Genomic DNA, 27,839 nt, shown 5'->3' with positions numbered 1-27,839 from the left:
TTAGGTTTCTTGTTTTTTTTTTCAAAAACAGCAAGTGATTCATTTAAGGGAGATCCTACAGCTTTCAGTGATGTTATGAAGTTACGGCTCTTGTAAGAAAGAAAAGTGGTCAGATATGAAAACAAGATTCTCTTCCAACCCAGTGCATGACAGAATATTTTGAACTGTTTCTGTTGATGCAGCGTCATTCGAGTCCAGTGAATAAACAATCTCTTTGATTAATTCTATGTGCTTTGCATAATACAAGGCTGCTTCGAGCCCATTCCCCAACGAGTTAACAATGGCACGGGAGGAAGTGGGATATTAGGTGCTGTTGAGCTAAACAACTGGACTCTCAAAGGAGATTTGAGAAAAATTTTCTTTGCAGAGGCCACAAATCGATCTACTAATGAGAAGGAATTGTGTATTGTCTCAGCTATGTGATGAATAGCATGTGCTAAACAAGTTACACGAATTAAGTTGGGAAAAATATCTTTGAGTGTGTGTTCTGATTTTACCATGTAAGTACCTGCATTTGTAAAAGATAAAAGTAGCCGGTCGTATTTGATACTGGATGTTCATAATAGTTTCAAGGAGTCGGTTACACACTGTGTCACAGTTATATTGTTAATGGTGGCAATTCACACATTAAAAAAGATATCATATTTTGTTCCTTATTTAGGGTATTGACAATTATATTAGCGATAAAACAGCCCTCAGAATTGGTGGTTTCATCAACAGACAACCACACAAATTGATCTGCTAGTTCATTTTTGTGATTACATTATTGTAACAATGTCCTACATAAGTCTTCTGCAATATACTCTCTTCAGGCACATGTTGTTGGGTTTATTTGGCAAGAAAACATTGTAATGTGGGATTAGTAATTTTCCTAAGAGAGTATCAGCAGCTAAAAATACCTGGCAGAAGTCATAAGAATATTCTGTAACCCTACTTCCTAAACGCCATACTGCCAGGCTGAGTTGCTCAGACAGTTGAGGTGCTGGCCTTCTGACCCCAACATGGCAGGTTCAATCCTGGCTCAGTCCAGTGGTATTTGAAGGTGCTCCTGTTGGTAAATTTACTGGCACATTACAGAACTCCTGCGGGACTAAATTCCACAACCTTGGCGTCTCCGAAAACCGAAAAGGAGGTAATGGGATGTAAAGCCAATAGTATTATTATTACTAAACACCCTACTAGTTACTTTTGAACAGGCTCATTATTTGCAAGTTTTCTGGTTAAATTCTCCTTATGTTTTGCTGTGTTTATGTGCTGAATTACTTGAAGGCTTTTCTTACTCCCTACATTTTGTTCACATGCTCCACACAACAGTAACCTATTTTCTGCAGATATTAAGTCACCTGAAAACTTCTTCTGTAAATTGGTTAATCTACCACTTGAAGTTGGTCTTAATTTCAGCATTTAAAGGACTTTTAACATACACTTTATACACACAACTTAATATAATTTGCCTGGCAAGCAACCATTTCTTGTTGTTGTTACAAGTTACAACACTACTGCTAGAGGCCAACCAGGCGCCAGCTACACACAAATCACGAAAGGATGATGCAACAGGGGATTCATTGTATGGCGTCATCTTCTCCTCGCCACGTGATGGGTTGCTTCATAACGCTCAGCATTACTGCCAATACGATCCAAATGAAAAAATAATAAAATAAAAACCTTAAAACTTATTAAAATATGCCACATACGCACTAAAATATTGAAATATGATACATCTATCAAAATCACAAAATAAAATAACTTTAAAACTCGTTAAAATATGCCATACAGCTATAAAATATTGGAATATGATTCATTTGTCAAAACCACAAAAATATGCAGTTATGTGCACCATAAAATCATGTTCAAATAACTGAAAATTCCATAATTCATACACATAGCCTAATGTTTAAACATACATTTTAACCCCTAAGAAAAAAACATGCAAATGCATGAACTTCTGGACCCTATCGATTATCTTCTCATCTGGGCACTCTGCATGTGTGCCATTTAAATATACAAAGCATACTTGCCAAAAATTGCATGGATGTTTTGAAATAATTATTTGCATCATAAAAATTCCAAGTAATTCTAGGATCAGAAAGTTGGTTAACCCACGTGACCAGCAGCCACTTGGTTCAACTCCCAGGTTACACGCTAATACCGAATGATCGCAAAGGTAAACATTGCTGAGCTTTCATTTCGAGTAGCCTCCATCCTAAAGTAATATGTAAATTGCCAAATGAGAATAACTGCAAAGCGGAGTATGTGTTCATTGAGGTAGTATTTCATGAGGCATGATGCTTGGTTGGTGTCATTCATAAACCACTGCATGTTGTCTATTTACATGAGGTAGAGGAAAAGCTTCAGAAAATACTACCTAGTTACTTGCATGCCATCATTATGGGTGATAGGAATACAAATCTATTAGACTGTGATTCATCCCAGTCGAAACAACTCTCAGTAACCTTTATCCCTTGTAACCTGACCATGTTCCCATTCTCTCCTAGCCATCATACAGCCACTTTACACATACTGCCAGATCTTATTTTCATCAACAACGATGGACTAGTCCTTAGTCATGGATAGACTTCTGCTCCAGGTGTGTCTACCCATGATTTAATCTATTTGTCTTGTTCCCTGAAGTGCCCAAAGCTCAAACCTAGGTCAGCTATTCGAAGACACTGCAAAACTACTGTGGCATGACATATTCAGACACAGGGACATAAATGACAAAGTGACACATTTCAATTAGCACGTGACTGAGCTGCTCGACAAACATGCTCCTGAATATATGGCTCGTGTGACAAGGGTGCTGGCCCCATGGCTCAGGGATGAAATATGTAACTTTATGAAGGAACGTGTCGTTGTACATCAACTGTTTAAGAAATATCCTTACTCAGATAATATGTCTACTCACCGACGATTGTGGAATATCACTATGCAACAGATCAGAAACGTCAGAATACTCTTTTAGTTTAAGCAAGAAAAAATATACTTACAGCAACAATGTGGAAGTCTGTGAAAAAATTTGGTTTAACCAAACCACTCTCCTCTGCTGATGTAATCATCTCCCTTGACAAATTCAGTGACCAGTTCACAGCACTCTGTTCATCACAAATTGCACTACTTAAGGGACCCTGGGACTGAAATTTCTAATTTGTGTAAATATTAAAATACCATCATAATATTTTGTTGGCTCAAAATATGTGCTGGTATGAATATCTGTACCAAATTTCAACAATGTAGCTTTACTAGTTTCATAGTTATTAATTATTTTTCCAATATTTATATGCAAATTATTCAAATATTCTAAATCTCAAGTGTGCAAAACTGATCAAGATAGCACAATATTTCTATAATTAGCTGGTGCCATCATCATCATCATCATCATCATCATCATCATTTCCCTTTATCCAGCTGTAGCTGGGTAGGGGCAAATATGGTTCCTCTCCACTTTCTTTGGTCTTTCCACCACTCCTCCTCCAACACTGTGTCCCAATCCAGCTTTCTTTCTATAATACTGCCTTGGATTATATCCTTCCATCTCAATCGTGGTTGTCCACGGCCTCTCCTTCCTTGCATTTGCATTTCCATCACCTTTTTTCGCATTCTTTCGTCACTCATTCACTTTATGTGCCCAAACCATGTTAGTCAGCTCTTCTCTATTTTATCAATCATTTTTTCCATTCCAATTTCTTCCCAGATTCTCTCATTCCTTATTCTGTCTCCTCTACTCTTCTGTATCATACTCCTCAAGAACTTCATTTCGGCTGCCTGTATTTGACTCTCATCCTTCTTTGACCTTATCCAAGTTTCTGCTCTGTAAGTTGTTATTCGTATGTAATACATCCTGTACGTAGTTTCCTTTGCTTCCATTGGTACATCTTTGTCCCATAACATGTTTTTTACACTATGATAGAAACTGCTTCCAGCTTGAATCCTCTTACTAATCTCAGCATCCAGTCGAGCATTCTCCATTCATTCACTCCCCAGGTATTTGAACGTTTCCACTACTTCCAGGGACTTGTCTACAAGTCTAATCTGACCTTTCCCTTCTTTCTCCCCTCTAGTCATAACAAGAGTTTTACTCTTTTCTACACTTATTTTCAATCCACGTTCTTCGATCTTCCCATTCACCACATCCAACTGTTCTTGAACCTTCCTGTCGTCTTCTCCCCAAATCACAATATCATCTGTAAATAACAACATGTTCATTTCTCTTCCTCCATATGCTGCTTTTGCTGTTCTCATGATGTCATCCATTACTATTGTAAACAGGATTGGTCATAGAACACTTCCCTGTCTCAGCCCACTAGTTATTTTGAACTAACTTATTCTGCCAACTTGTGTTTGCATGCAACTACAACATTCCTTGTACATTGCCATGATCATTTTTATTAATCCCTGTCCATTTCCTTTTTGCACCAGACTGTTCCAAACTTAAGTGCTGGGGACACTGTCGTATGCCTTTTCAATGTCAATGAATGTCATCACCATATCATTCCCATACTCCCATTGCTTTTTCATCAGTTGTCTCATAATGAAAATGGGCTCTATTGTTAACCTTCGAATTCTGAAACCAAGCTGATTTTCCTGTATCTGATTCTCAACCCTCAACCTTATTCTACTTTCCAGTATCCTCTCCATTATCTTGGCAACATGGGATATTAGAGTAATTCCCCTGTAGTTCTTCAAAACTTTATCACTTTTCTTAAAAATGTTGATGATTATTCCTTTTTGCCAATCCTCAGTGACCTACTTATTCTCCCAGACATTCCTAAGAACCTGATATGTCCACTGCAGGCCTACAGTTACAGCTGCCTTTATCATCTCCACTGAAATTTCACCTATTCCTGCAGTTTCTCCATTTCTTCATCAACTAATTGCCTTTCCGGTCGTCCATCCTTCACAAATCTGGTGATCTCTCTTTTTGTTTCTTAAGATACCATACAGTACTATATATTACTATATACTATATGTATGTTTACTATCCTATATGTACTATACAGTGATGTAGTTGGAACAAAATATTTACAGGAACTCACCTTATTAATTCAGCAATTTCCAAATGGACTCGTAATAGGTGTCAAAATCAGCGGCCTTATGTTTCCGACAAGTGGTTCCTTCAGCTGAATGTTTCCCCTTTCGTAGCCATGACTTGACATATGGTTGTGGGTTAAATGTATGCACAGGGGGTCCAACGCTGCTTATGAAAATAAGTCCGCTTGATCTTGCAACCAGTAGCCTATTTCTCTTTTCGGCGTGGATCTCATTGTACACCCATGACGTTTCAGCGCTATGTATACATTATAAGATATTCTTACTGAATGTAAAAATGTTACGTCATTCTAAAGCGGCAAAATATTTTCCGGAACGGCGTTCCGGGTCGTTCCGGTCCAACTAAACCACTGGTACTATATATTCTAAAGTGTGAAATGTATAAAGTTTGAATACATAGTATTGACTAGACAGATTATCCATCTTTCTGTTTACTGTGGTTACTTCTGTTTACAAGCAAGTATTCGAGAGAAAGTTGTATCTTTCTTCTTTTTTGTACTTTATTATGGCTGTGAAGTTTTTTGCTATTTATATTGCTTTCTGTGAGTGTATTACTTAGTAATTACAAAATGCATTCAGTCTCTTCTCATTGACATAAGCCAAAATGCAAAAACAAAAAGAAAACTGAAGAGGTTTGAAACTTGCAGCTTGCTCAGTAAGAGCAGGTGTTAAACAAAACCTATTCTACTCAGTGTTCTGACAAAGACAGATTTTATCTTATGCCCATAACATATTTTTCAAGTTAGAAACACAGAAAGATGCATAAAATCCAAGGCCAAAAGACCTGATAATATTAGAATTGATATGATAAACCTAATACTTGACATCATACTACTCACACCTTTAACTCATCTATTCTTGATGAGACATTTCCTACTATTTGGAAGCAGGCGAAAGTACAGCCTTCACCAAGGAGACTTCTCCTTCCCTCACAGCTTCAGACTATCAACCTATCAGCGTTCTATCTGATTAATCTAAAACACTTGAATACATTATTAATGTACAAATGACCAATTACTTGATAAGTTATAATCTACCAGATCCACTATAGTCAGGCTTCAGACCAGGACACATTACTACCACTGATATGCTATAGATTACTGATGACATGTGTGAGGCAAGACAAAAGACAGGCAACTATTCTTCTAATACTGGGCTTAAGCAAAGCATTCAATATTATAGGCTTCAGCATTTTACTTTCTAAATCACATTCTTTTCACTTCAGACGGTACCTTATCCTGGATATATTCTTTTCTTCATGACCGATGACAGTGTATTTCTGATGTTGGAGTACATCATCATGGCATACTCTGGCAATACTTCTGGGCTTTTCCAAGCTTCTGTCAAAATTTAATGAAATTGGATCTTCCTCCCATTATCATTTGTGTCAGTAGAATACCACTTACAGCCACAGTGAAATGCTGTGGCATTGCCCTGGATGAAAACCTGTCCTAGACTACTCATGCTTTGAACATAATGGAATGAGTATTTCCTTTTTTCCACTCTCTAAACTGGCTAAAGTACATTTTTGTGGAGAAACCAATAAGAACAATGGTCAAAGCACTCGTATTGCCTTATTTTTATTACTGTGACCAAGTGTACTGGGATGCAGGTATGATCCTGCAAAACCAACTACAATAGGGACAGAATGAATGTGTATGATACTTGTGCAATCTAAAGTACTTTTAATCATGTATCACCATCATTTACACACTTATCTTGTCTACACCTATGCATATGGTATACTTAGCACCCTTCATTATATACTGAATTCTTCCTAATCCACCTATCTGAGAAATTCCTTCCATTACCTCTCCTCACACCATGGTAGAAATACCCAAGCATGTAACACCACCCTTCTTGCACTGCCAGCCATAGAACTACCACATTCACCAACTCCTTCACAGTTTTTGCATCTTATGACTAGAACAAAATTTCTGAGAAAATCAGGGCTATACAAAGTGGAAATGCTTTCACAGCAGCTGTTTGCTAGTTCTTGTGGAACTGAATTGCTAATTTCTAATTGTATGAGTTAAAATATTTCCCTCTTATATCCTCCTTACTGACTCTTGTTAAATTTGTATATACAATAATGCTGATTATATTTTTAGTTAGTAATTTAGTTATTAATGACTTACTTAATAACTTATTTTATATTCCTTATAAATCAAACACTATAACTACTTTACACTCTTCATAACTTATGTTTAGCAGTTAAAACACCATATTCATATCTTGTCCATATTCAATGTATCCTTATAACTGTTAAGTTCATATTTAATGATGATTCAAATCATTTTGTTTTTACAAGTCTTATGACCTATCTGTGTCAGTGCAACGTAAAGCAAATTGAAAAAACAAAAAACAAAAAACCTAATGTCTTCAAGTCACCTACCCATAATTGGAATGATTCTGTAGCCAATTACTATAATTATACCTTAATTATACCATGTGTAGCTAAAGACTTCTGATCACTTTCAATAATTTGATTTGGTATTTGACCTTAAATATTCAACCTGAAACTTATTGTAATATGACTCATTAATGTTGATTCATTAATTGTTGTAATTTGTTCATTGAATTGTGAATTTATGGATGATAAATTTTGTTGTTGTAGCTCTTGAAGTTCAGTTGGAAGCCAATAATGCGGAGCGACAAGCGTTACTGGAACGTTGCTACGCAAGTGCTAGTGAAACCGAAACTCTTCACCGGACTATCGCTGACCTGAGAAGGAAACTTGATGAAAGTCAAGCTGCTCTCCATGAACTAGGCCGTGAAAATCAATCACTACAGGTAGGAATGGACTTTTGGAGATTTCATTCTCTTCATTATCATTACCCATGTGCAGTTGGATTGGGGTCTGTCTCTCCACAACTCCTCATACATCACCTCATTCCAGTCCAGCTCATTGCTTTATATTTTTTCTAACCAGATTTGTCCATTTTAATTTGACCTCCATTTCCTTTTATTTGTGATTACATAATTTTTGCCTCCTTTCTTCATTTATCTGTTCAACATATCCATAGGGTACCACCTAAATCCATTCTAATTTCATAACATCCTGCTTTGCCTACTTGTGTCTTGACATATTTGTAACATTTAAAATGCAGTGCACTGCCTCTACAATTTTTACTTATTTTTTATTCTGAAATTGTTAGATTCCAGATGTTATAATTTACCATTTCTAAATTTATAAAAGTTCTGCATAATTTAATGTATATCAGAAAACTTGAAGTGTGGAATTTAATTCATTTCATTATTCCCTGAGCTTTCTTTGCTTGTTGTAGATGGTCTTTAACGTTGGGCCTCTACTTCTGAGACCGTTTCTTCTTGTATTTATTTGTATTTCTGGGTTTTCTCTGTTCTTCCGCATTTTCATGAACTCATCTTCAAATAGATTAGTTGTCTTCTAATCAGTCCCAGTTCTTCTACATCCATCTTTTTGGAAAACTGAGATTGATGAGGAGAAAGCCAATCTATTTTAAGGCAGCATTGTGTGAACATGCGGAGATCTTCCTTGCTCTTTTCCGTTTCCTTTCTATTTTCCCTCTTCCCACACAGACCTATCATTGTGTATATCCTATTTTTGTTCCTTTCAGTGTTCTTATCTTCCTGTATGTAACATGAGTATGAACACCTGGTTATCTTTAATATTGCATTTCAGATATTGAAAAACCTTGGCTTTATATAAGAATTGCAACAATTAGGGTGAAACAACTGAGGATAAGAAGTATGTCAAATATACAAATATTTTTGTTACCATTCTGAGCATTAAAGAAATTGGGGTGGCTAAATTATGTAGCATGTAATTATCATGTAGGGAAATATAGTCTTCTTCTTCTTCTTCTTCTTCTTCTTCTTCTTCTTCTTCTTCTTCTTCTTCTTCTTCTTCTTCTTCTTCTTCTTCTTCCTCCTCCATTCCCTTTTCCAGATTCTCTCTGGGAAGGGAAGTGTACCAAAGCCCTCCACCTTACTCGATCTTTCCACCATTCCTCTCTTAGTACTTTATTGCTATTGACTCTTCTATTTGCAATACAGTCCACAACAGAGCTCCTCCATCTCATTCTAGGATGTCCCCTAGGCCTCTTTCCAGTCTCTGTATCCATAAATGTTTTCTTTGGTATTCTCTTTCCTGGCTTTCTCATCATGTGTCCAAACCATTTTAGCTTTGCTATATCAGTCTCCTCTTGAAGTTTACACACTCCCACACTTCTCCTTATTTCCTCATTTCGTATTCTATCTTGTCTTGTCTTTCCATGTATGCTCCTCAAGAACCTCATTTCAGCTGCTTGTATTTTACTTTGGTTCTGCTTAGTCAATGTCCAGGCTGCTCAAGCATAGGTCAGTATAGTTTTTTAATAGGACGAGTATAAAACTTTCTTGCACTTCATTGGCACATCTTTGTTCCATACAATGTCTCTCACACACTGGTAGAAACTTGCAGACTGCTGTATTCTTAAATCAGTTTCTCCATCCAAATTTCCATCCTGTGACATCACGCTGCCCAAATATTTAAAATTTTTCACTACTTCAAGAGGTTCATTTCCTATTTTTATCACTCCCCTGGATTTTCTGTTACCTCTCGTCATGATCAAAGTCTTGCTTTTCGCAATACTAAACTTCACTCCTACCGAGCTCGATAGCTGCAGTCGCTTAAGTGCGGCCAGTATCCAGTAATCGGTAGATAGTGGGTTCGAGCCCCGCTGTCGGCAGCCCTGAAGATGGTTTTCCGTGGTTTCCCATTTTCACACCAGGCAAATACCGGGGCAGTACCTTAATTAAGGCCACGGCCGCTTCCTTCCACTTCCTAGGCCTTTCCTATCCCATCCTCGCCATAAGACCTATCTGTGTCGGTGCAACGTAAAAAAAAAAAAAAAAAAAAAAAAAAATTAATAAAGAGTAAGGGAGACAATACACTTCCCTGTCTTAAGCCTGTCTCAACTCTGAATCATTCAATTTGATCCACTTTGGTTCTAATACAGCTTTTGCAATTTTGATACAGTGCCATTACCATCTGCACTGTTTCATTCCCAGTCTGTGCCTCTGTCAATGTTTTCCATACCAAATTCCTTGGGACGTTGTCCGATGCCTGTTCATTATCTAGAAATATTACTACCATGTCCTTTCCATATTCCCAATACCTTTCCATCATTTGACGCATGTAAATATTGGGTCAGTTGTGGACCTGTCTCTTCTAAATTCATACTGGTGTTCTGCCAATTTTCCCTCTACTCTGTCTCTTATTTGTTTATCCAAGATTCTTTCAAGGATCTTAGCTGTATGGGGTATCAGTGTCACTCCTCTGTGTTTTTCACATTGCTTCCTGCCTCCTATCTTGAAATTTGATATATGACCCCTTTTGTCCAACTCTTTTGGAATATTCTTTTCTCTCCATATCACTCTGAAGAGTCTATATAACCAATGTAGACCAACTGCTGCTACTGCTATTATCGTTTCAATGGTGACCTTGTCAATTCCAGCTGCCTTGCCTTGTTTCATCATTCTTTTAGTGGCCCACTCAATCTCTGCCATGGACACCTCGTTTTCCTTATCTTCCATCTGCACTAAATCTGGTTCTTCGATTTCCCCTTGTACTGAGGTATTTTGCACGTTGTAGAGCTGTTCAAAGTATTTTCCCCTCCTCTGCAATATATCCTGCTTCTGTGTTAACACTTCCTCCTGTTCATTTTTAATGAAGTTAGCACCTTTACCTGGGTTTTTCTTCTTTTTAACCCACTGGAATAAGATCTTCCGGTTGAATCTACTTGCAGAGATTTAGTGAATTTTTGCCAGCAATTCTTGGGGAAATATAGCATTATATATACATATATGTGGAGCCTCCGTGGCTCAGACGGCAGTGCGTCAGCCTCCCACCGCTGGATACCGTGGTTCAAATCCCGGTCACTCCATGTGACATTTGTGCTGGACAAAGCGGAGGCGGGACAGGTTTTTCTCCGGGTACTCCGCTTTTCCCTGTCATCCTTCATTCTAGCAACACTCTCCATTCTCATTTCCTAGCATCTATCAGTCATTGATAAATCACTTTTGGAGTGGCGACCCCATCGTACTAAGAGCCTATAAATATATCCTTCATTCGTTACATCCCTGACCCGGTCACTGACTGGAAAACAGGTTGTAGGTTTTCGTTTTCATACACATCTATATATATATATATTTTGAAGCATTTAATTTTTTTCCCCCCTTTTGGCACTCAGACATCACACACAATTGACAATGAATCTGACCACCCATACACACATAAATTAGCAGGACTGAATACATTGATTCACAGAGAAACATCCATACCAGTGAGCACAACAGATTTCAATGATGAAATACAAATAATAAAACAAATCACAAAAGTAAATGACTATCCTCCTGACAAAATAGATAAACTATTAAATAAACAAAGGGAAAACACTAAAAAAGCCAAACATGAAAAGGAAAAATACCTTGTCATCAACTACAAAAACAAGAACACACAAAATAGCTAATATTTTCAAAAAACTAAGTATAAAAAGTAACCTTTAGAACTAACAACACACTGCAAAGACACATCAATACATGCAACCTAAACAAAAAAGACCTTTTCTCCAAGGCAGGAGTTTATGAACTCTAATATCAAGAACCAATTTGAATATTGTAATTTTAAGTGGTGATGGGGGCACTTTTGTGTATGTGGGGCTATGCCCTTTCTCCATTCACCATCCATAAATTGTACCTAAAATAAATAAATAAATAAATAAATAATAATAATAATAATAATAATAATAATAATAATAATAATAATAATAATAATAATAAACACCATGTATATAGGCCAAATGAAACGTAATTTGCACACCAGATACAAAGAATACAAAAATGTGGTTAGATACAATCAGCATTCAGCCTTCAGAGAGCATGCATACGACAGCTCACACTGTTTCACAGGTATTAATACAGATCTAAAAATTCTACACACCAAGAATAAAAGCAAATATTGAGCATTAAAGAAGCTATCAAAATTTACCTCGCAAAAAAGTCTAACCAAACCAACGTAAGTGATCACACAATTTAAAAAATTCCCCACTCTTCACCCTAGTAGGTAGGAAATTTTATCTCGTATATATAGGAGGAAATCATAGTTGAAAAGTGCCATTTATTCGATTCACATTTATTTCAGGGGCTTGACATTAGCAGAAATTCTCAAGGAGGTAGAGAAGCAAGATCAAGGAGTAGATACTATTTATATAGAACCTCAAGAGCATACACCCCTTTCGGATGATGACTCAGTAGATGAGGACGAGGGAGGGCTTATTGACAACCTGAGTCATAGGCAGCTTGCTGCGGGAGCTGAAGTTGTTCTTTCCAATCAAGAAAGACTGTAGGAAGATTGCAATGATGAGTGTGATATTGTCCCGCCTAATGATAGTATTGCTTCTGCAGCTGCTCATTGTGTTTCTAATCGAAATCCGTTCATACCTCAAGTTACACGAAACTAGACTGTAAGAGACTTTTCACCACCTTCCGGTATCTTTCCTGATAGTGACTTTATGAAGTATAGTGACTTTTCCCCTGTTGAACTATTCGAATTGTTCTTTGATGATGATTTATTTGATTACATACTGCAGGAAATATGAAATTATGCGTTATTCAAGAACTGTTCAGATCCACTCGTAACCAAGAATGAACTGAAGTGCTTTATCGGAATACTCGTAATATCAGGTTATAATGTGCTACCTGGTGTGAGATATTACTGGGATTCGTGTGGCGATATGAAAAATATTTATATAACTAATTCAGTGAGGCAGAACAGGTTTATCCAGATAATGAGATTTTTGCATTTTGCTGATAACAATGACCCTGACCCAAATGACATGTTGTGGAAGTTGAGACCTCTTATCAAGAAAATAGAAGAACATTTTATGAAGCACTTCGTTCCCACCCGACAAATAAATTTTGACGATTCTATGATAGTATATTATGGAAGACACTTATGTAAACAATTCATAAGAGTCAAGCCCATCAGGCTCGGCTACAAAGCATGGTGCCTAAATACACAGGGAGGATACCAAATCAATTTTGATATATATCAATGTAAAGGCCAGGGTCTCATGATAATATTAGTAAACATCTTGGAAAAACAGCATCTGAGATGATTCACTTGATAAATGAATTTCTCGACAATATCAAGGGGCTACGTTTCGATTTCTACTTTGACAACTTGTTTGCGAGCATGAACTTGCTTTTGTATCTAAAGTCATGTGGGTACACAGGCACTGGAACTGTAAGAGAGAACAGAGTCCCAGAGGAATGCAATCTAATTCCTACAAAGGAAAATAAAAGGAAAAGATTGAGGCAAAAACGATTACAAAGTAAGCAATGATGACTTGATAATTGCTCGCTGGCACGACAACAATGCATTAGCTGTTGCTTCTACAGTTCACCCTGTCTTCCCACTAGATCTGGTCAAGAGGTGTTCCAGGGCAGATAAGAAAATCATTATGGTAGAACGCCCTGCACTATTTGGAATTTATAATACATTTATGGGAGGAACAGATCTCATGGGTGAGAACGTCAACAGATTCCGTGTGGTGATTAGGAGCAAAAAATGGTGGTGGGCAATTTTTTCCTGGATTTAGACGTCAGCCTGCAAAATGCTTGGTACCTCAGCTACATGTCATGGCCTAAAATGACGCAGCTCCAGTTCAAGCGGGAACTGGTGCAATACTACATCAAATCCTACGGCACGGAGCCTAGGGGAGCGGGGCGCCCATCGCTCATTTAGCGCGGGGTAAGGTCGTATACATGAAGTTGTACGGTATGACGGGTGAGACCACCTTGTGATGCATATCCCAGACAATAAAAGAAGACGGTGTGCATATGAGAAATGCTCTAGCATAGCCCGTACTGCGTGTGTGAAGTGTGACGATGGGCTCTGCATAAGTTGCTTCATTCCGTTCCACACAAAGGGATATGCAGATCACTGAGTCTTCAGAGAGAAACCCACAGCAAATGATCACACCAGTAAACTGAAGAACTCAGAATACCCTGTCAGTTTTCAATATAATTTTCCAATAAATATATTTATTTTGATTACCGTATATGTATAATAGGTACTGTAAATAATGTCTTATTGTATATAAACTATTTTATTTTGTCTCTTAGTAAATAATCAACTCAACAATAACTTATATCTTCTTCTCCATGCTTATTGTCCTCTTATTTTAATTATTTTCTCGAAGAAAACAACATATGTGTTTGTACCCTGCAGACTATTACTTAAGCGTCTAGCGTTGCATATATGCAACACCCTATATTTCCGAAACTAAACATGTTTGCTTCAAAATAATGGATCTTCCTTGAATAATACCCTATCCTAAGAATGTTTATTAAGAAAAATTGAACATTTCAAAAAATAAAAAATTCTTGTGTTCAAGGGTTAACAAAATAAAACTAGTATAAATTAGAATACCAATGGTATTTTATTCAGGATTCTAGTAAAAGTAATTTTTGAGCTATCATAGTTTGAAAATTGCAAATACAGTATCAGCAGTTGGTCTGCTCCATTCAGCTTTTTAGTAATGAGGCCAAAATTGGTGTTTATCAGTGCTGAAAAAGCCTACATGTTAACAGTGTATGGAGAATGTAGGAAGAAAGCTGTTCTTGTCCTCTGTATGCAGAAAAATATCCCAATAGACTGACGCAAGTTTAATAGACTGATATAACTTGAAAACAATATTCTTTAACCCATGGGTAAATAATGCAGGTATCGAGCTTGTTATTATTATTATTATTATTATTATTATTATTATTATTATTATTATTATTATTATTATTATTATTATTATTATTATTATTATTATTATTATTATTTGTGAGGTATGGCTATGAAGTGTTTATATCTACTTATTAGTATTAGTATTAATATTTATGTAGTCAGACAGTCGTATTATTTGTGAGGTTATGTCATGAAACATGTGCTGTATATATATATATATATATATACAGGGTGAAGCGTAATTCGCGCACTCGGGCGTCGCAGTGCGACTCCTCACATGCCAGCAATAAAAAAACTTCATCTTGCGAGTATATCCGGCAGAAAAACGACGTTGAAGATTAGCAATCTGGCAACACTGTAACCACATGTAGGGTAACTACCTCTGTCAGCAGACATTGCTCGTATTGTACAGTTGGTGCAATGGATAGAGTTTTGGGTTAGCATACAGGAGGTCGAGTGGTCGATCCTGGGTTGAGGCGTATGTTTTTTATTTCCTAAATGTAGTCCAGGTGGTATGGTATCTGGTATCTTAATCATCAACAGCGATTGCAGTGGGTCCTCTAGAAAACATTTGCACTTACATACTACGATCCTAGAAATGGATGAACAATTGTTTTTATTGATCAGCTTTGAAAGGCGCCCTTTCCACGTCGTGGGCGTGAATTTATTCGCACCACTTCATCTACTAGATGTGAAACCTGTTTTCTTTGTACCCTCCTCCAATGGTCCCATAGATTAGTACCAACTATTATTCTTGCCTCGTTCAGGTCCATTACATTTCGTTAGGGCCTTACGTTACCAGTAGGCCTAGCAACGTGCTCTGCGAATAATGTCCAAACTCGGTTACAATTTGTATGTGTTATCACCATGGTCCCAATAATTCTGCCTTTCAACATTGCGTGTTGCGCCTGGTAACCGCATGCTGTTTAGTACGTATCTCAATGTATTATTATTATTATTATTATTATTATTATTATTATTATTATTATTATTATTATTATTATTATTATTATTATTATTATTATTATTATGTTGTAAATGTAGGATACATGTGACCTCAGAAACGGTGTCTTACTGTATCACAGTAGGCAATGTCAGATGGAAATGAGCAAATAAAAAATGCGCCTCAACCCAGGATCGAACCATCGACCTCCTGCATGCCAACCAAAAACTCTACCCACTGCACCAACTGTACAGCACGACGGGGGCGTGCTGACAGCGGTAGTTACCCTACATATGGTTACAGTGTTGCCAGATTGCTATTCTTCAACGTCCGTTTTCTACCGGATATACTCGCAAGACGAAATTTTGTAAGAGACATTTTTTTATTGCTGGCATGTGAGGAGTCATGCTGCGATGCCCGAGTGCGCGAATTACGCTTCACCCTGTATATTTACATGAGTTTAGTTAATGTAAGAACCTGTAATTAATAGTATATAGTTTATATTACCTGTATACTGTATATGGTGTATAATCCACAGTAACATTGTGCAACACTGTAACATCCAGAATAATGTTCTTTGACACTAGATGGTTGTAGAATGTTCTTTACATCATAACTATACTATTAGGCACTCTAGAATTTATAAGAAAATATATTCCTCTAGAAGCCTGTCCAGGCCATATATATAAGGAGGCAGTCTTGATGGTGGAGTTGAGTTATTGTTTAATAGGAGTTGTTTTGGTGAGACGTGCGTAGAAGTCATGTTTGAAGTATGTGAATTGGTTTTGTAGACTTGGTAGTTGATATGCAGTGGTTGCAGTCTCCTTGTGCTTCGTGATAGGCAGTTGTTAAAAATGTGCTTTATTGATGTGTGTGTTTAATGTGAAGTTAAATTGTAAATGAATTAATGTACGCAACTAACAGCATTTTGTGTGCGTCTTTGTGAATACATCAAGATGTCACCTATCTTGACAATTATTTGTGAACTCTCCAACAAGTTATGTGAAACTGGAAGTTTAACACCTAGAAAATGTAACAGAAAGAAACAAGTGACTGGAGAAGAGAGTGAAATTCATGTTCTAGCTGCTGTTGCTGTAGACCTGCATGTTAGTTCGTGTGCAATCGCACAAGTAAATGGCACGAGTCAGGCAAGTGTACTGCGCATTCTCCACTGTCATAAGTACCATCTGTATCATGACTCTCTCTCCATCAAGAGCTGCATGGAAATGATTTTGAGAATCATGTTAACTTTTGTACATGGGCATTAAGACAAGATACACCAGATTGATCACGTATCTTGTTTAGTGATGAAAAAACATTTACAAATCATGGCCAAGTAAACCTCTGAAACATGCACGATTGGTCCATAAACAATTCCTGTTGGCTTTCATCAGGTGGAATAGTGAACCGTCAACTCATAGGCTCTTTTTTCATAGAAGAAACACTAGATTCTCAAAAGTATCTCAACCTTCTAGCTGACCGTTCTATTATAGATATTAGAAGACTTTCAGTTGCAGACTAGGAGGAACATGTGGTATCTGCAGGATGGCTGTTCAGCGCATAGCGCTCGACGTACTACAACTTGTCTTCGCAGATTGTTTTCAAATTGCTAGATTGGACGAAGGAGCCCTGTACCTTGGCCAGCCTATTAACCAGATAAATTTGACCACTTTAGATTATTTTCTCTGGTGAAAGCTAAAAGACACTGTTTTATGAAATGATGTATTACTGCTGCCTGCGCTGAAATTTCTGATGAAATGTTATGAAGAAAAGAAAAAATGAGACATGATGGAATTGAAACAAAAAAATGATTATGACGAGGTTGTGGACCTCTTAGTCTAAAACGTGCAGTATGTTAGAGTTAAAAAATGAGGACAAATTTGCTGTGTTAAAATTGAAAATGACAGTCAGTCTTCGTTGATTCACCATCACAAATAGTTTAGAGGGCAGTGAAAACTTGAGATACTATGTTTGAGAAGAAAACAAGTGCCAGGTAAAATGTATGTGACACATAGTGGAAACTGCCAGAAAGACATTACATTTATGTTGTAGTTCTACTGAGCACCTATGTTGAACAGTTTATTAGAGAACAACTTAATGGGGCTGTTGAAATGTCATTAGACCATCCTCTTCCACTGAGCAATATTCTGTGTTGATAATGTGCCTAGCACAGAAGGACGTTGCTTTCATGTTGTAATTCTACTTGAGAACCTATGTTGAACAATTAAATAACAATGAGAACTGTTGAAGTGTCATTAGATCATCTTCTTCTGTTGAACAATATTCTATGTTGATGGTGTGCTTCACTGTTGTTAGAGTGTTCAGATGTTGATTTACTAGTTGAAAGCGGTTCTACACCAACCACACCTAACAAAGCAAGGATACAGGCAAGTGGAACATTTAAGTCACCGCTGTCAAAACAATATTGCATAGGATGCTCACAAGCTCCTGGGTTTTTGAACAAGTACTGGTTTCGGTACACGCATATTGCCATATGGGACAAAAACGAAGAGAAGACAATTGGTGATATGTCAGAATGGAAAGTTGAAACTGAGTTGGGAGAAGATCAGTTTGGCTTGAGAAGAAATGTAGGAACACGTGAAGCAATCCTGACTTTATGTCTAATCATAGAGGATCGAATTAAGAAGGGCAAGCCCACATACATCGTGTTCGTAGATCTAGAAAAGGCATTTGATAATGTTGATTGGACCAAGCTATTTGAGATTCTGAAGGTGATCGGAATCAGTTACCAAGAAAGAAGAATTATCTACAATCTACATAAAAATCAGTCTGTGGTGATAAGAATCGAGTGCTATGAAAAAGAAGCAGCAATCCAGAAAGGGGTGAGGCAAGACTGCAGTTTGTCCCCCCTCCTTTTCAGTGTTTATATAGAACAGGCAGTAAAGGAAATCAAAGAAGAATTTGGAAAGGGTATCACAATCCAAAGAGAGGAAATCAAAACCCTGAAATTTGCCAATGATATTGTTATTTTATCTGAGACTGCAGAAGATCTTGAGAAGTTGCTGAATGGTATGGACGGAGTCTTGGGTGAGGAGTACAAGATGAAAATAAATAAGTCCAAAACAAAAGTAATGGAGTGCAGTCGTACAGAGTCAGGTGATGTAAGAAATATTAGATTAGGAAATGAAGTCTTAAAAGAAGTGAATGAATATCGTTACTTAGTTAATAAAATAACTAATGATGTCAGAAGTAATTCACGCATAAAATGCAGGCTAGCACAAGAAAGGAAGGCCTTTTTAAAGAAAAGAAATTTGCTCACTTCGAACATGTACATTTTTTCGTATCGCACATCCCCAGTATAAGTATTGTAGGATTTGGAAACTGCAGCAAACACCAGCCTTTTAAGCAGGAAGTACACCACATGAAACATTTGTACTGTGGACTGGTTTGTTCAAGCAGCTGGATGATTTAACTATATTCTTGAAGTCAATGGGGGTTATAATTATAGTACAAATTTAAGGACATATTTTGGAAACTTAATCACTTATTTTCCACTTTCTAAGCACATAAATAAGTACAATTTTCTGAAAAGTATATAATTATGCAACTCTAAATATAAGGAGGAGTTGATGATGATGATGATGATGATGATGATGATGATGATGATGATGATGATGATGATGTTTGAGTAATCAGTCCATAGACTCCTTACTGTTTGAGCAATACGGTACAAGTTAACACAAATTAAATGAATCATCTTACTGTACTGAGCCTTCAACCTTCATCCTTTAACCATGTAAGGTGCAGCATAGATTCAGTCTTATCATATTGAATGCCATTAGGCCACAGAAGCACCACTGCTTCATTTTAAAAGCTTTAGCTATTGAATGCCTGTTAGTTTTCTCAGTGTGAACTGTTGTCAGTAAAAATAATGGTGATGGATCACATTTTAATGTACTAATTATGACGTTGGCCAAGTAACAGCCAGTAGCATCAGTCATCTCGTCCATTGTAATACATACTACATTGTCACCAATTTCACCACAAATTCTGTGTACTGTCTCAGAGTAAAGTTTTGATAAATAGTACTTATGCAGTGTTGACTCGTCAGGGAGAACAAGTTTGGCATACATCTTTAATGTTTCACATAGCACTGGATGCTGCAGTTAGTTAAGTTGTACAGTATATCAGCTGCAAGAAATGCTTGACAATTACCTTGTGAGAGCTGGCAGTTTGCTGGACCAGGTTTCTCAACTTGCATTTTGGGAAGCAAATGTTGTGTCAGCTTCTTTAACAATGCATATTTCACGTGTTTTGCTCTCGCAATATGTTATGCACCATTAACTTGTGAACACATGTCTGCAGCTATATGTTTCTCACAATAGTTCCAGAATAATACAGTTCCATCAGTTTTAAAAAGTCTTCAAACTCCAACACAGAGTTGTTTGAAGTAATACACTTCACACTTTTGGGACTCATCTTATTTGTTGAAACAAGAACTCGACACTGTCAGCCTTTGTCTTTCAAGATTGACAGACCATTGTAATTTCAGGTAAAATTTCCTGTTAAGGTGCAGACTAGTGGAGGGGCAAAGGAGGCTTAATGAGACTGTAATGGCTCCAGACCCCTACTGTCCTTAATGATCAAGGAAGGAATGTCCTGTCTTGAAATGGAATACAGAGACAAGGGTGAAATAGTGAAACAGAGAAGCCAGTTGCTAGAATTGCCAACGATAAAAAATGTGGGCAGGGGACATCTAGGAAGTAGGAAATATGTACTTACAAATAAGTATGCTAGAATATGTATCTAATTATAAAAATGGCACAAATATGTAAATGAATAAAACATATTTACTTGTAGTTAAATAAGAATTCTTTAAGCACATACTTATATGAGCCTTACTGATTTCCAGCTATATTTACTGTACATACGTACTGCTGACTTTGTAAGTCCGTATAGATATAATCCCCTTATTCAGTGTTCCCTGGAATGTCCTTCCTGGCACCTGTTTCTGCCTTGAAGTACCGATACATACCCTTCCATTTTTTCCTAAAATTCAAATGATTGTCAATATGTTTGCCGTAATGTTATTCTTGGCTGATGCTTTTGCTAAATTCAGTTTTCTAGCATTGAGTATTCAGCCTATAGGCTGGTTTGATCCTCAGTGGCTTAGACATCTCTGAAGAGGAATTCCAGAAAATGAAGGAGAAAGTAATTTTCGGTTGCTTTCTTCACCAAGCCAGAAGTTCCTATTACATATCAGTCTGCCAACTAAATTTCTGCACCAACTGACCCTACGTGCAATATTTTTACATGTTTCATATCAGGGACTGGCTGCATAAGGAATGTCATTACAAGAATTGCTCCTACCTCAAATTTCCTAGCAAGTTATTTCAATCTCTCCTTACTTCCATAACTCTGTTTCTTCCTAATGTGCACCTCCTTCTTAATCTCTTTATTTCTCTGTTATAAGATAGTGGGTCTTCATCGTTCCTTACCACCTTTAAAGGTACATACCAGCTTTCATATGCCTCAATAATTGCTTTAAACCCTTCCCATAATAGACTATTTATATTTTTAACCACTATTTTCAACTGATAATTACTTTTTTTTTTTATTTCCTCCATGCCTCTCTTGTCAAACATATGGAATTGCCTAATAATCATCCTCTAGAACATACATTTCTATCATATTTATTTTCAAGTACAATTAAAACAGCTTCATGATCACACCATGTATTACTTCATTAAGCCTTATCTCTGATTCCAGTTCTTTACTCGTATCATATATATAAGAAAATATTAATGCCCAGTAATAATGCCTCTTAATGACTACAGGATGATATTATGCTTCACCTACTCTAATTCTCAGAGTTCTGTTTTCTAGAAGTATAGCCATCCATTCAGTCACTCTTTTGTCTAGTCCAGTTGCACTCATTTTTGTCAATTGTTTCCCATGATCTACCCTATCAAAAGCTTTTGATAGGTCAATTACGTTACAGTCCGGTTGACCTCCTGAATCTAAACATCTGTTATATCTTGCTGGTATCCTACTTTATCACCCATTCCTTTATACACAGGGGCTACTACAACAATTCTCAATTCATTTCATATTGCTCCTTCATGCAAGCAGTAATCAAAAAGTAGTTCAGGTATGGTACTAACCCATTGCCTTTAGTATATCCCCAGAAATCTTATCAATTATAGCTGCTTTTCTATTTTTCAGCTTTTCTGTCTTATTGTAAAATGTCTTTGTTATAGCAGGTAAATTTCAGTACTCCTTTAATATTAGTTACCTCCTCTACCTGGAGATTATCCTTGTAGCCATCAATCTTTACATAATACTGACTGAATACTTCTGCTTTCTGTAAATGTCCTAACATATACTTTCCCCTTGTTCATTAATGATTCCTTTAATGTCCTTCTTGGACCTGTTTCTGCATTAATGTACCTATACATACTCTTCCATTATTTACTCAAATTTGTGTGACTTCTGGATGCCATCGTGTTATCTTTAGCTGACTTCATTGCTAGATTCAAATTCTAAGTAAGGTCCTTCAATTTCTCCTTGCTTCCACATTCATTTCTTTCCAACCTGCACCCCCTTCTTAGTCTTTTTTGTTATAATATAGCAGGCTTTATTTCATTCCTTAACCACCTTTAAAGGTTCATAACTGTTTTCACATTCCTCAACAATCCGATAGGCCATTTACATATTTATTTGCCATTTTCCAGCAGTCATAATGTTTCCTCACTTTCTCATGCATGTCTTATCAACCATATGGTACTGCCTTATATTCCTACTTTTACAACCTTCCTTTCTATCTCATTGTTTTTAAAACTACGATCGAAACAGCTTCATGATCACTTATACCAGTTCTCACTTCGTTTTCTCTATAGATCTCATCTGGTTTTACCAGCCCTATGTCCAGAATATTCTTTTTTCTAGTTGGTTCCATCACTTTCTGTTTCAGCTGTCCTTCCCAGATTATCTTACTCATTTGTTGCTCATGCTTCCTGTCATTTGCATTACCTTCCCAGTTGACTTTTGGTAAATTGAGATCAGTGGCTACAATCACGTTTCCTTCTGTGTCATTTCTCACATAGCTGATTATCGTATGAAATATCAGTTTATTGTAAACAATTCTTCATTAGCATCAGTACCACCCTTTTCAGTAAGTACCTCCAAAACCCTCAAATGGCCTATTGTCTTTAGAGATGAGCTGTACACCTAGAATTTCAGTGTAGCTTACAAATTTTTCTTTCACCAGTATGAATACCCCCTTCCCCCTGCTCCCATTCCTATCCTGTCTCTATGATAAACACTCCAGTTCATGAGAAAATTTCTGCACTTCTTAGCCATGATTCAACTCCTGTTCAATATCTGGTAAATTTCACATTTCTGCATTGCATAAGATACCTCGTTTCACATCTAGAAGGGCCTGTTGATAGATGGTTCAACAGAGATTAGTTGGTTTGTTAATGTTTCAAGATCATGCCAACATTCAGTCCTGGACTGCATTGTAAACATTTAGGTGGAAGTTAAAGATAGCTATTACTATGAGGCTGGTCCAGGAAATAAGAAATGAGAACATCAGAAGATAATGATCTTCATTTCTGTGGATTCAGTGATACATTACCTACTTCTCAACATATGCACCATCCTTGTTTGAGCACTCATCATAGCGTGGTGCCAATTTTGAATGCCTATTCATATGAGTTTGCTGCCAAATATCCAAACCATGATGTAACCACCATCTGAAGTGCAGCATTGCTGTCAAAGCATTCCCCTGACAGAAATCTCTTCAGTTGGAGGAATAGATGAAAGTTGCTGGGCATGAGATTGGGGCTGTATGGAGGATGGTCAATGATGTCACATGCAAATTGCTGCAGAAGTGCCTGCAGGTTCCTCGCTGTATGGGGCCATGTGTTGTCATGCAGGAACATTATGCATGCATCCTTTACACATCCCTTGTGAATCTTTGCTGCCAACAGCTTGTAGCATGGAAAAACCTGATAACATGCATACCTCTCACTTGGTGATATACTGTATTAAAACAGCTATGTTTACGTTCACATAGCTCTTAACACAACTGCACCCACTGAACTACAAACTCACCATCCTGTTGCCACATGTTCCTCCTTTATCTCTTTGTCCCGTGCAAACCACCAACACCTCCTTGCAGGTAAATTGGAACTTACTTCCTGGATGAGCCTCATCGTGTCACTGTCATCGGAAACTCACAAGGCAACAGCCTCTTTGTTTTCTGCATGTGATTATTTCCTGAAGATAAAATTAATATCTTTTAAAGGTATATTTCTCCTTTTCTGTTATTTAGCTGGACATAGATAAACTCACTAGTCGCAAATGGGCAGAAGATTCAGAGGTAGACCAGTGTACTCTCTGCCATCGAGAGTTTTCTAGACTTCAGCGGCGAAAGCACCATTGCAGAAATTGTGGACAGATTTTCTGCAATGAGTGCTCATCGAAAACTGCACCTATTGCAAGTAACAAGAAACCAGTCAGGGTATGTGATGCGTGCTATGAAGAACTCACACCTAAATGAGAATAGATAATCTTGATCATGGTAAAATTGTGCCTAATGTGATGATTAGACAATAATAATGCAAAAAATATATAATAATTTAGAAAGAAGGTTGAGGAGATGTAATAAGTGGATTTGATATCCAACAAGATATTAAATTAACACCAAAAGTTTAAATTGAGATACGGAGTGCAACCAGAAAGGAAGTGTTCGTAATATTCTAATTTATATAATTACTTTCCATGCGTTATTGCTCTTAATTTATCACCAATTTATGGAAATGACTTTTCTCAATTGCCTGCTCACTTTCTGTAAGTTGATGTTGCCAATTTTGTGTTTATATAAAAATTATATGAATAAATAAATTGGTTAAACTTTGTATTTACTTTCCACTCTCATATATTGTTCCTTTCCCATGCTTTCGTTGTAGGAATAGTGTCAAAATATCAAGAATTTTAGGTAGTGTGCTTGGTTTTATGCAGCATCATTTTTCTCCTGGGCTTTTCTGTTCTCATTCTTAACAGATACTGGGATGGTACATATTTCATATTTCTGGGCACCTTTCCCTAACCCTACTGCAAGATATTATGTTTCTTTTTTTTTGCTAGTTGCTTTACATCGCACCGTCACTGATACGTCTTATGGTGATGATGGGACAAGAAAGGGCTAGGAGCGGGAAGGAAGCGGCCATGGCCTTAATTAAGGTACAGCCCCAGCATTTGCCTGGTGTGAAAATGGGAAACCACAGAAAACCATTTTCAGGGCTGCCGACAGTGGGGTTCGAACCTACTATCTCCCGAATACTGGATACTAGCCGCACTGAAGCGACTGGAGCTATCGAGCTCGGTATATTATATTTCAATGCTGAAGGAGATACCTTAATAACACAGGTTATTAAAGAGCATTTGCGTACAAGAATTGTGAACACAATTTAATAACGAAAGCAAAGCTATCTCCATACAGACATGAAGGTCCTTGGGGGAGTGGAAGGTAAAGGCTTTTATTATCCACAAAACCAGCACTAAGTGGGATAAAGTGGTTAACTCTATGTCTTGCTACCATGCCACCAAGAATGAACCTAGTCACCATTTTTGGCAGTCTCCCATAAGTGCAACCCCTGGTCCACATCATGGGAGATGGGCAATATTATGAAGTAGAGAATTGCCTGTGGGGGTGATGTACAGCAGGGACCTTTTGTGCCTCTTAACCACTAGAGAGCTTTGAAGGTCCTACAGGAACTCTAAAAAGCAATGGCTAACGGGGCTGTGGTGAAGTCTTCAATGGCATGTGCAGTGGAGGAGGAGACCTTCGGAACAGCAAAGCTAGTGGATGAGTCCGTCCTCCTCTCTTGGGATTAAATAAAGAGGGGGAACTACTGCCTTTTGGTGAATAGGGATCTTCAATGGCTAAACGAGACAAACCCTACAGAAAAGGCAACTCCCTTGAGTTATAATACTGACCAGGAAAACTAGTAGAAAGAGCCAACGGTACTTCAAGCTGGCTCAGTCAACTAGAAAATGAAACTCAGAAAAGTAAGGAATTTCAAGTTACCCAATTGCAACAGTCAAGTTTTAGGGAGGAAGGGGGTCTGAGATTGCTCTTGGTAAACTGTCAGAATGTAGTAAATAAACAATTAAAATTCGGTACCTTGATGGAATCTTATGAGACTGATGTGGTGATAAGAGTGGAATCGTAGTTGAGAGAAGGGGTGGGTAATAGAGAAGTATTTCCAGAAGGGTACACAGTCTATTGTAGAGACAGAGGAGATAAAAAGGGAGGGGGGGGGGTGTTTATTCTGGTGAAGGAAACTTATTGTTCACATGAATGGTTTACCGATGAAAGGGATGAAATATTAGGGATAAAATTAGTTTGTCATAATATGAAGGAGGTGGGAATTATAGGGCCGGCCCCTGTGGTGTAGGGGTAGCGTGCCTGCCTCTTACCCGGAGGCCCCGGATTCGATTCCCGGCCAGGTCAGGGATTTTTATCTGGACCTGAGGGCTGGTTCGAGGTCCACTCAGCCTATGTGATTAGAATTGAGGAGCTATCTGACGGTGAGATAGCGGCCCCGGTCTAGAAAGCCAAGAATAACGGCCGAGAGGATTCGTCGTGCTGACCACATGACACCACATAATCTGCAGGCCTTTGGGCTGAGCAGCGGTTGCTTGGTAGGCCAAGGTCCTTCAAGGGCTGTAGTGCCATGGGGTTTGGTTTGGTTTGGGAATTATAGGAACATACAGGCCTGGAAGAGAGGAAAGAGACATAGAAATATTTGAGAAAATAATAGATTATACTCATAAAAACAATAATAATGGTGTGCTAATAATTGGGGGAGATCTAAATTTGCCTGAGGTTGAATGGAATGGAGCTGCAAGTGAAGCCCATGAACAGAAACTGGCAAATAAGTTAATTTGGGAGGGAGGATTTACACAAGTAGTACAAGAACCGACTCGTCTCAATAACTTACTAGATGTATTCTTGGTTAAACCATGAGAAATTGTTGATAAAACTGAGGTAATTGAAGGAATAGGTGACCATAAGGCTGTAATAATGGATGTAGGACTGGTACCAAAAAGGCTTAATAAGAGGGTCACACAAGACAAGCAAATTGTTCAGAAAAACTAAAGCTGATGAATTTGGGACTTACCTTAAATCACAATTCAGTTGTTGGATAAGTGAAGGGAGTAATGTGGATACACTTTGGGCTAAATTCAAAGGAATCGTGTGGGAAGGAGAGAAGAGATTTGTACCTGTTAAGAAGGGTAAAATGACCTCAGACCCTGTTTATTATACAAGGGAAATAAGAAAATTAAAAAGAAAATGTAGAATAGTAAACAGGAAAATCAAAGAAGGTAGGGAGAGTAGAGAAAGTAGAAAACAGCTAATGAGGGAACTGAATAGAGTGAAAAAGGAAGCAAAAGAGAATTATATGAATGGAATTCTTCAAGAGGGTAATGACCACAAAGGGAAATGGAAAAAGCTGTATTCATATATCAGGAATCAAAAAGGAAAAGGAATCCAAATTCCTACAATGGTGGGAGAAGAGGGTGAACACTATTTAACAGATACTGAGAAAGCAAACCTCTTTAGTAGGGAATATAGAGATTCAGTAGATGATTGTCAGGAGTTGGAAACCGATACAGAAGTTACAGAGGGACAGACACAGAGGGAAACAAGAAGCTTCTCGTTCACAAATGAAGATATTTTCAGAGAAATCCAACTGCTTCAGCAAGGAAAAGCAGCAGGAAGTGATCAAATTACTGGGGAGGTATTAAAGACAATGGGGTGGTACATAGTGCCTTATTTAAAATTTCTCTTTGACTATGTCATAAATAATAGTGTAATACCAAAGGAATGGAAGGAATCTATAATAATACCAATTTATAAAGGAAAGGGTGATAAAAGGAAACCAGAGAACTACAGACCAATCAGCCTGACCAGTATAGTTTGTAAAATACTGGAGAGCTTAATATCAAAGTACATCAGAGGGATATGTGATGATAAAAATTGGTTCATGAGGAGCCAGTATGGATTTAGAAAGAAATTTTCTTGTGAGGCACAACTGGTGGGATTTCAGCAGG

General features: G+C 37.5%; 1 protein-coding gene across 3 annotated transcripts in view; it reads left to right on the top strand.

Annotated features, from left to right (window-relative positions):
- Positions 1 to 24,632, top strand: part of LOC136864219 (early endosome antigen 1) — a 576,229-nt gene extending 551,597 nt beyond the window's left edge. For all 3 annotated transcript variants that reach the window (XM_067140939.2, XM_067140936.2, XM_067140937.2), the window contains 2 exons: positions 7,664 to 7,839; positions 24,052 to 24,632. In XM_067140939.2, the coding sequence (XP_066997040.2) occupies positions 7,664 to 7,839; positions 24,052 to 24,279 (404 nt within the window). In that variant the 3' untranslated portion in view covers positions 24,280 to 24,632. The remainder of the gene's footprint in view (positions 1 to 7,663; positions 7,840 to 24,051) is intronic.
- The last annotated feature ends 3,207 nt before the right edge of the window (positions 24,633 to 27,839 follow it).

This window comes from Anabrus simplex, chromosome 2 (genome assembly GCF_040414725.1).
Source record: "Anabrus simplex isolate iqAnaSimp1 chromosome 2, ASM4041472v1, whole genome shotgun sequence".
Lineage (NCBI taxonomy): Eukaryota > Metazoa > Arthropoda > Insecta > Orthoptera > Tettigoniidae > Anabrus > Anabrus simplex.
This window is presented reverse-complemented; position numbering and strand designations above follow the sequence as displayed.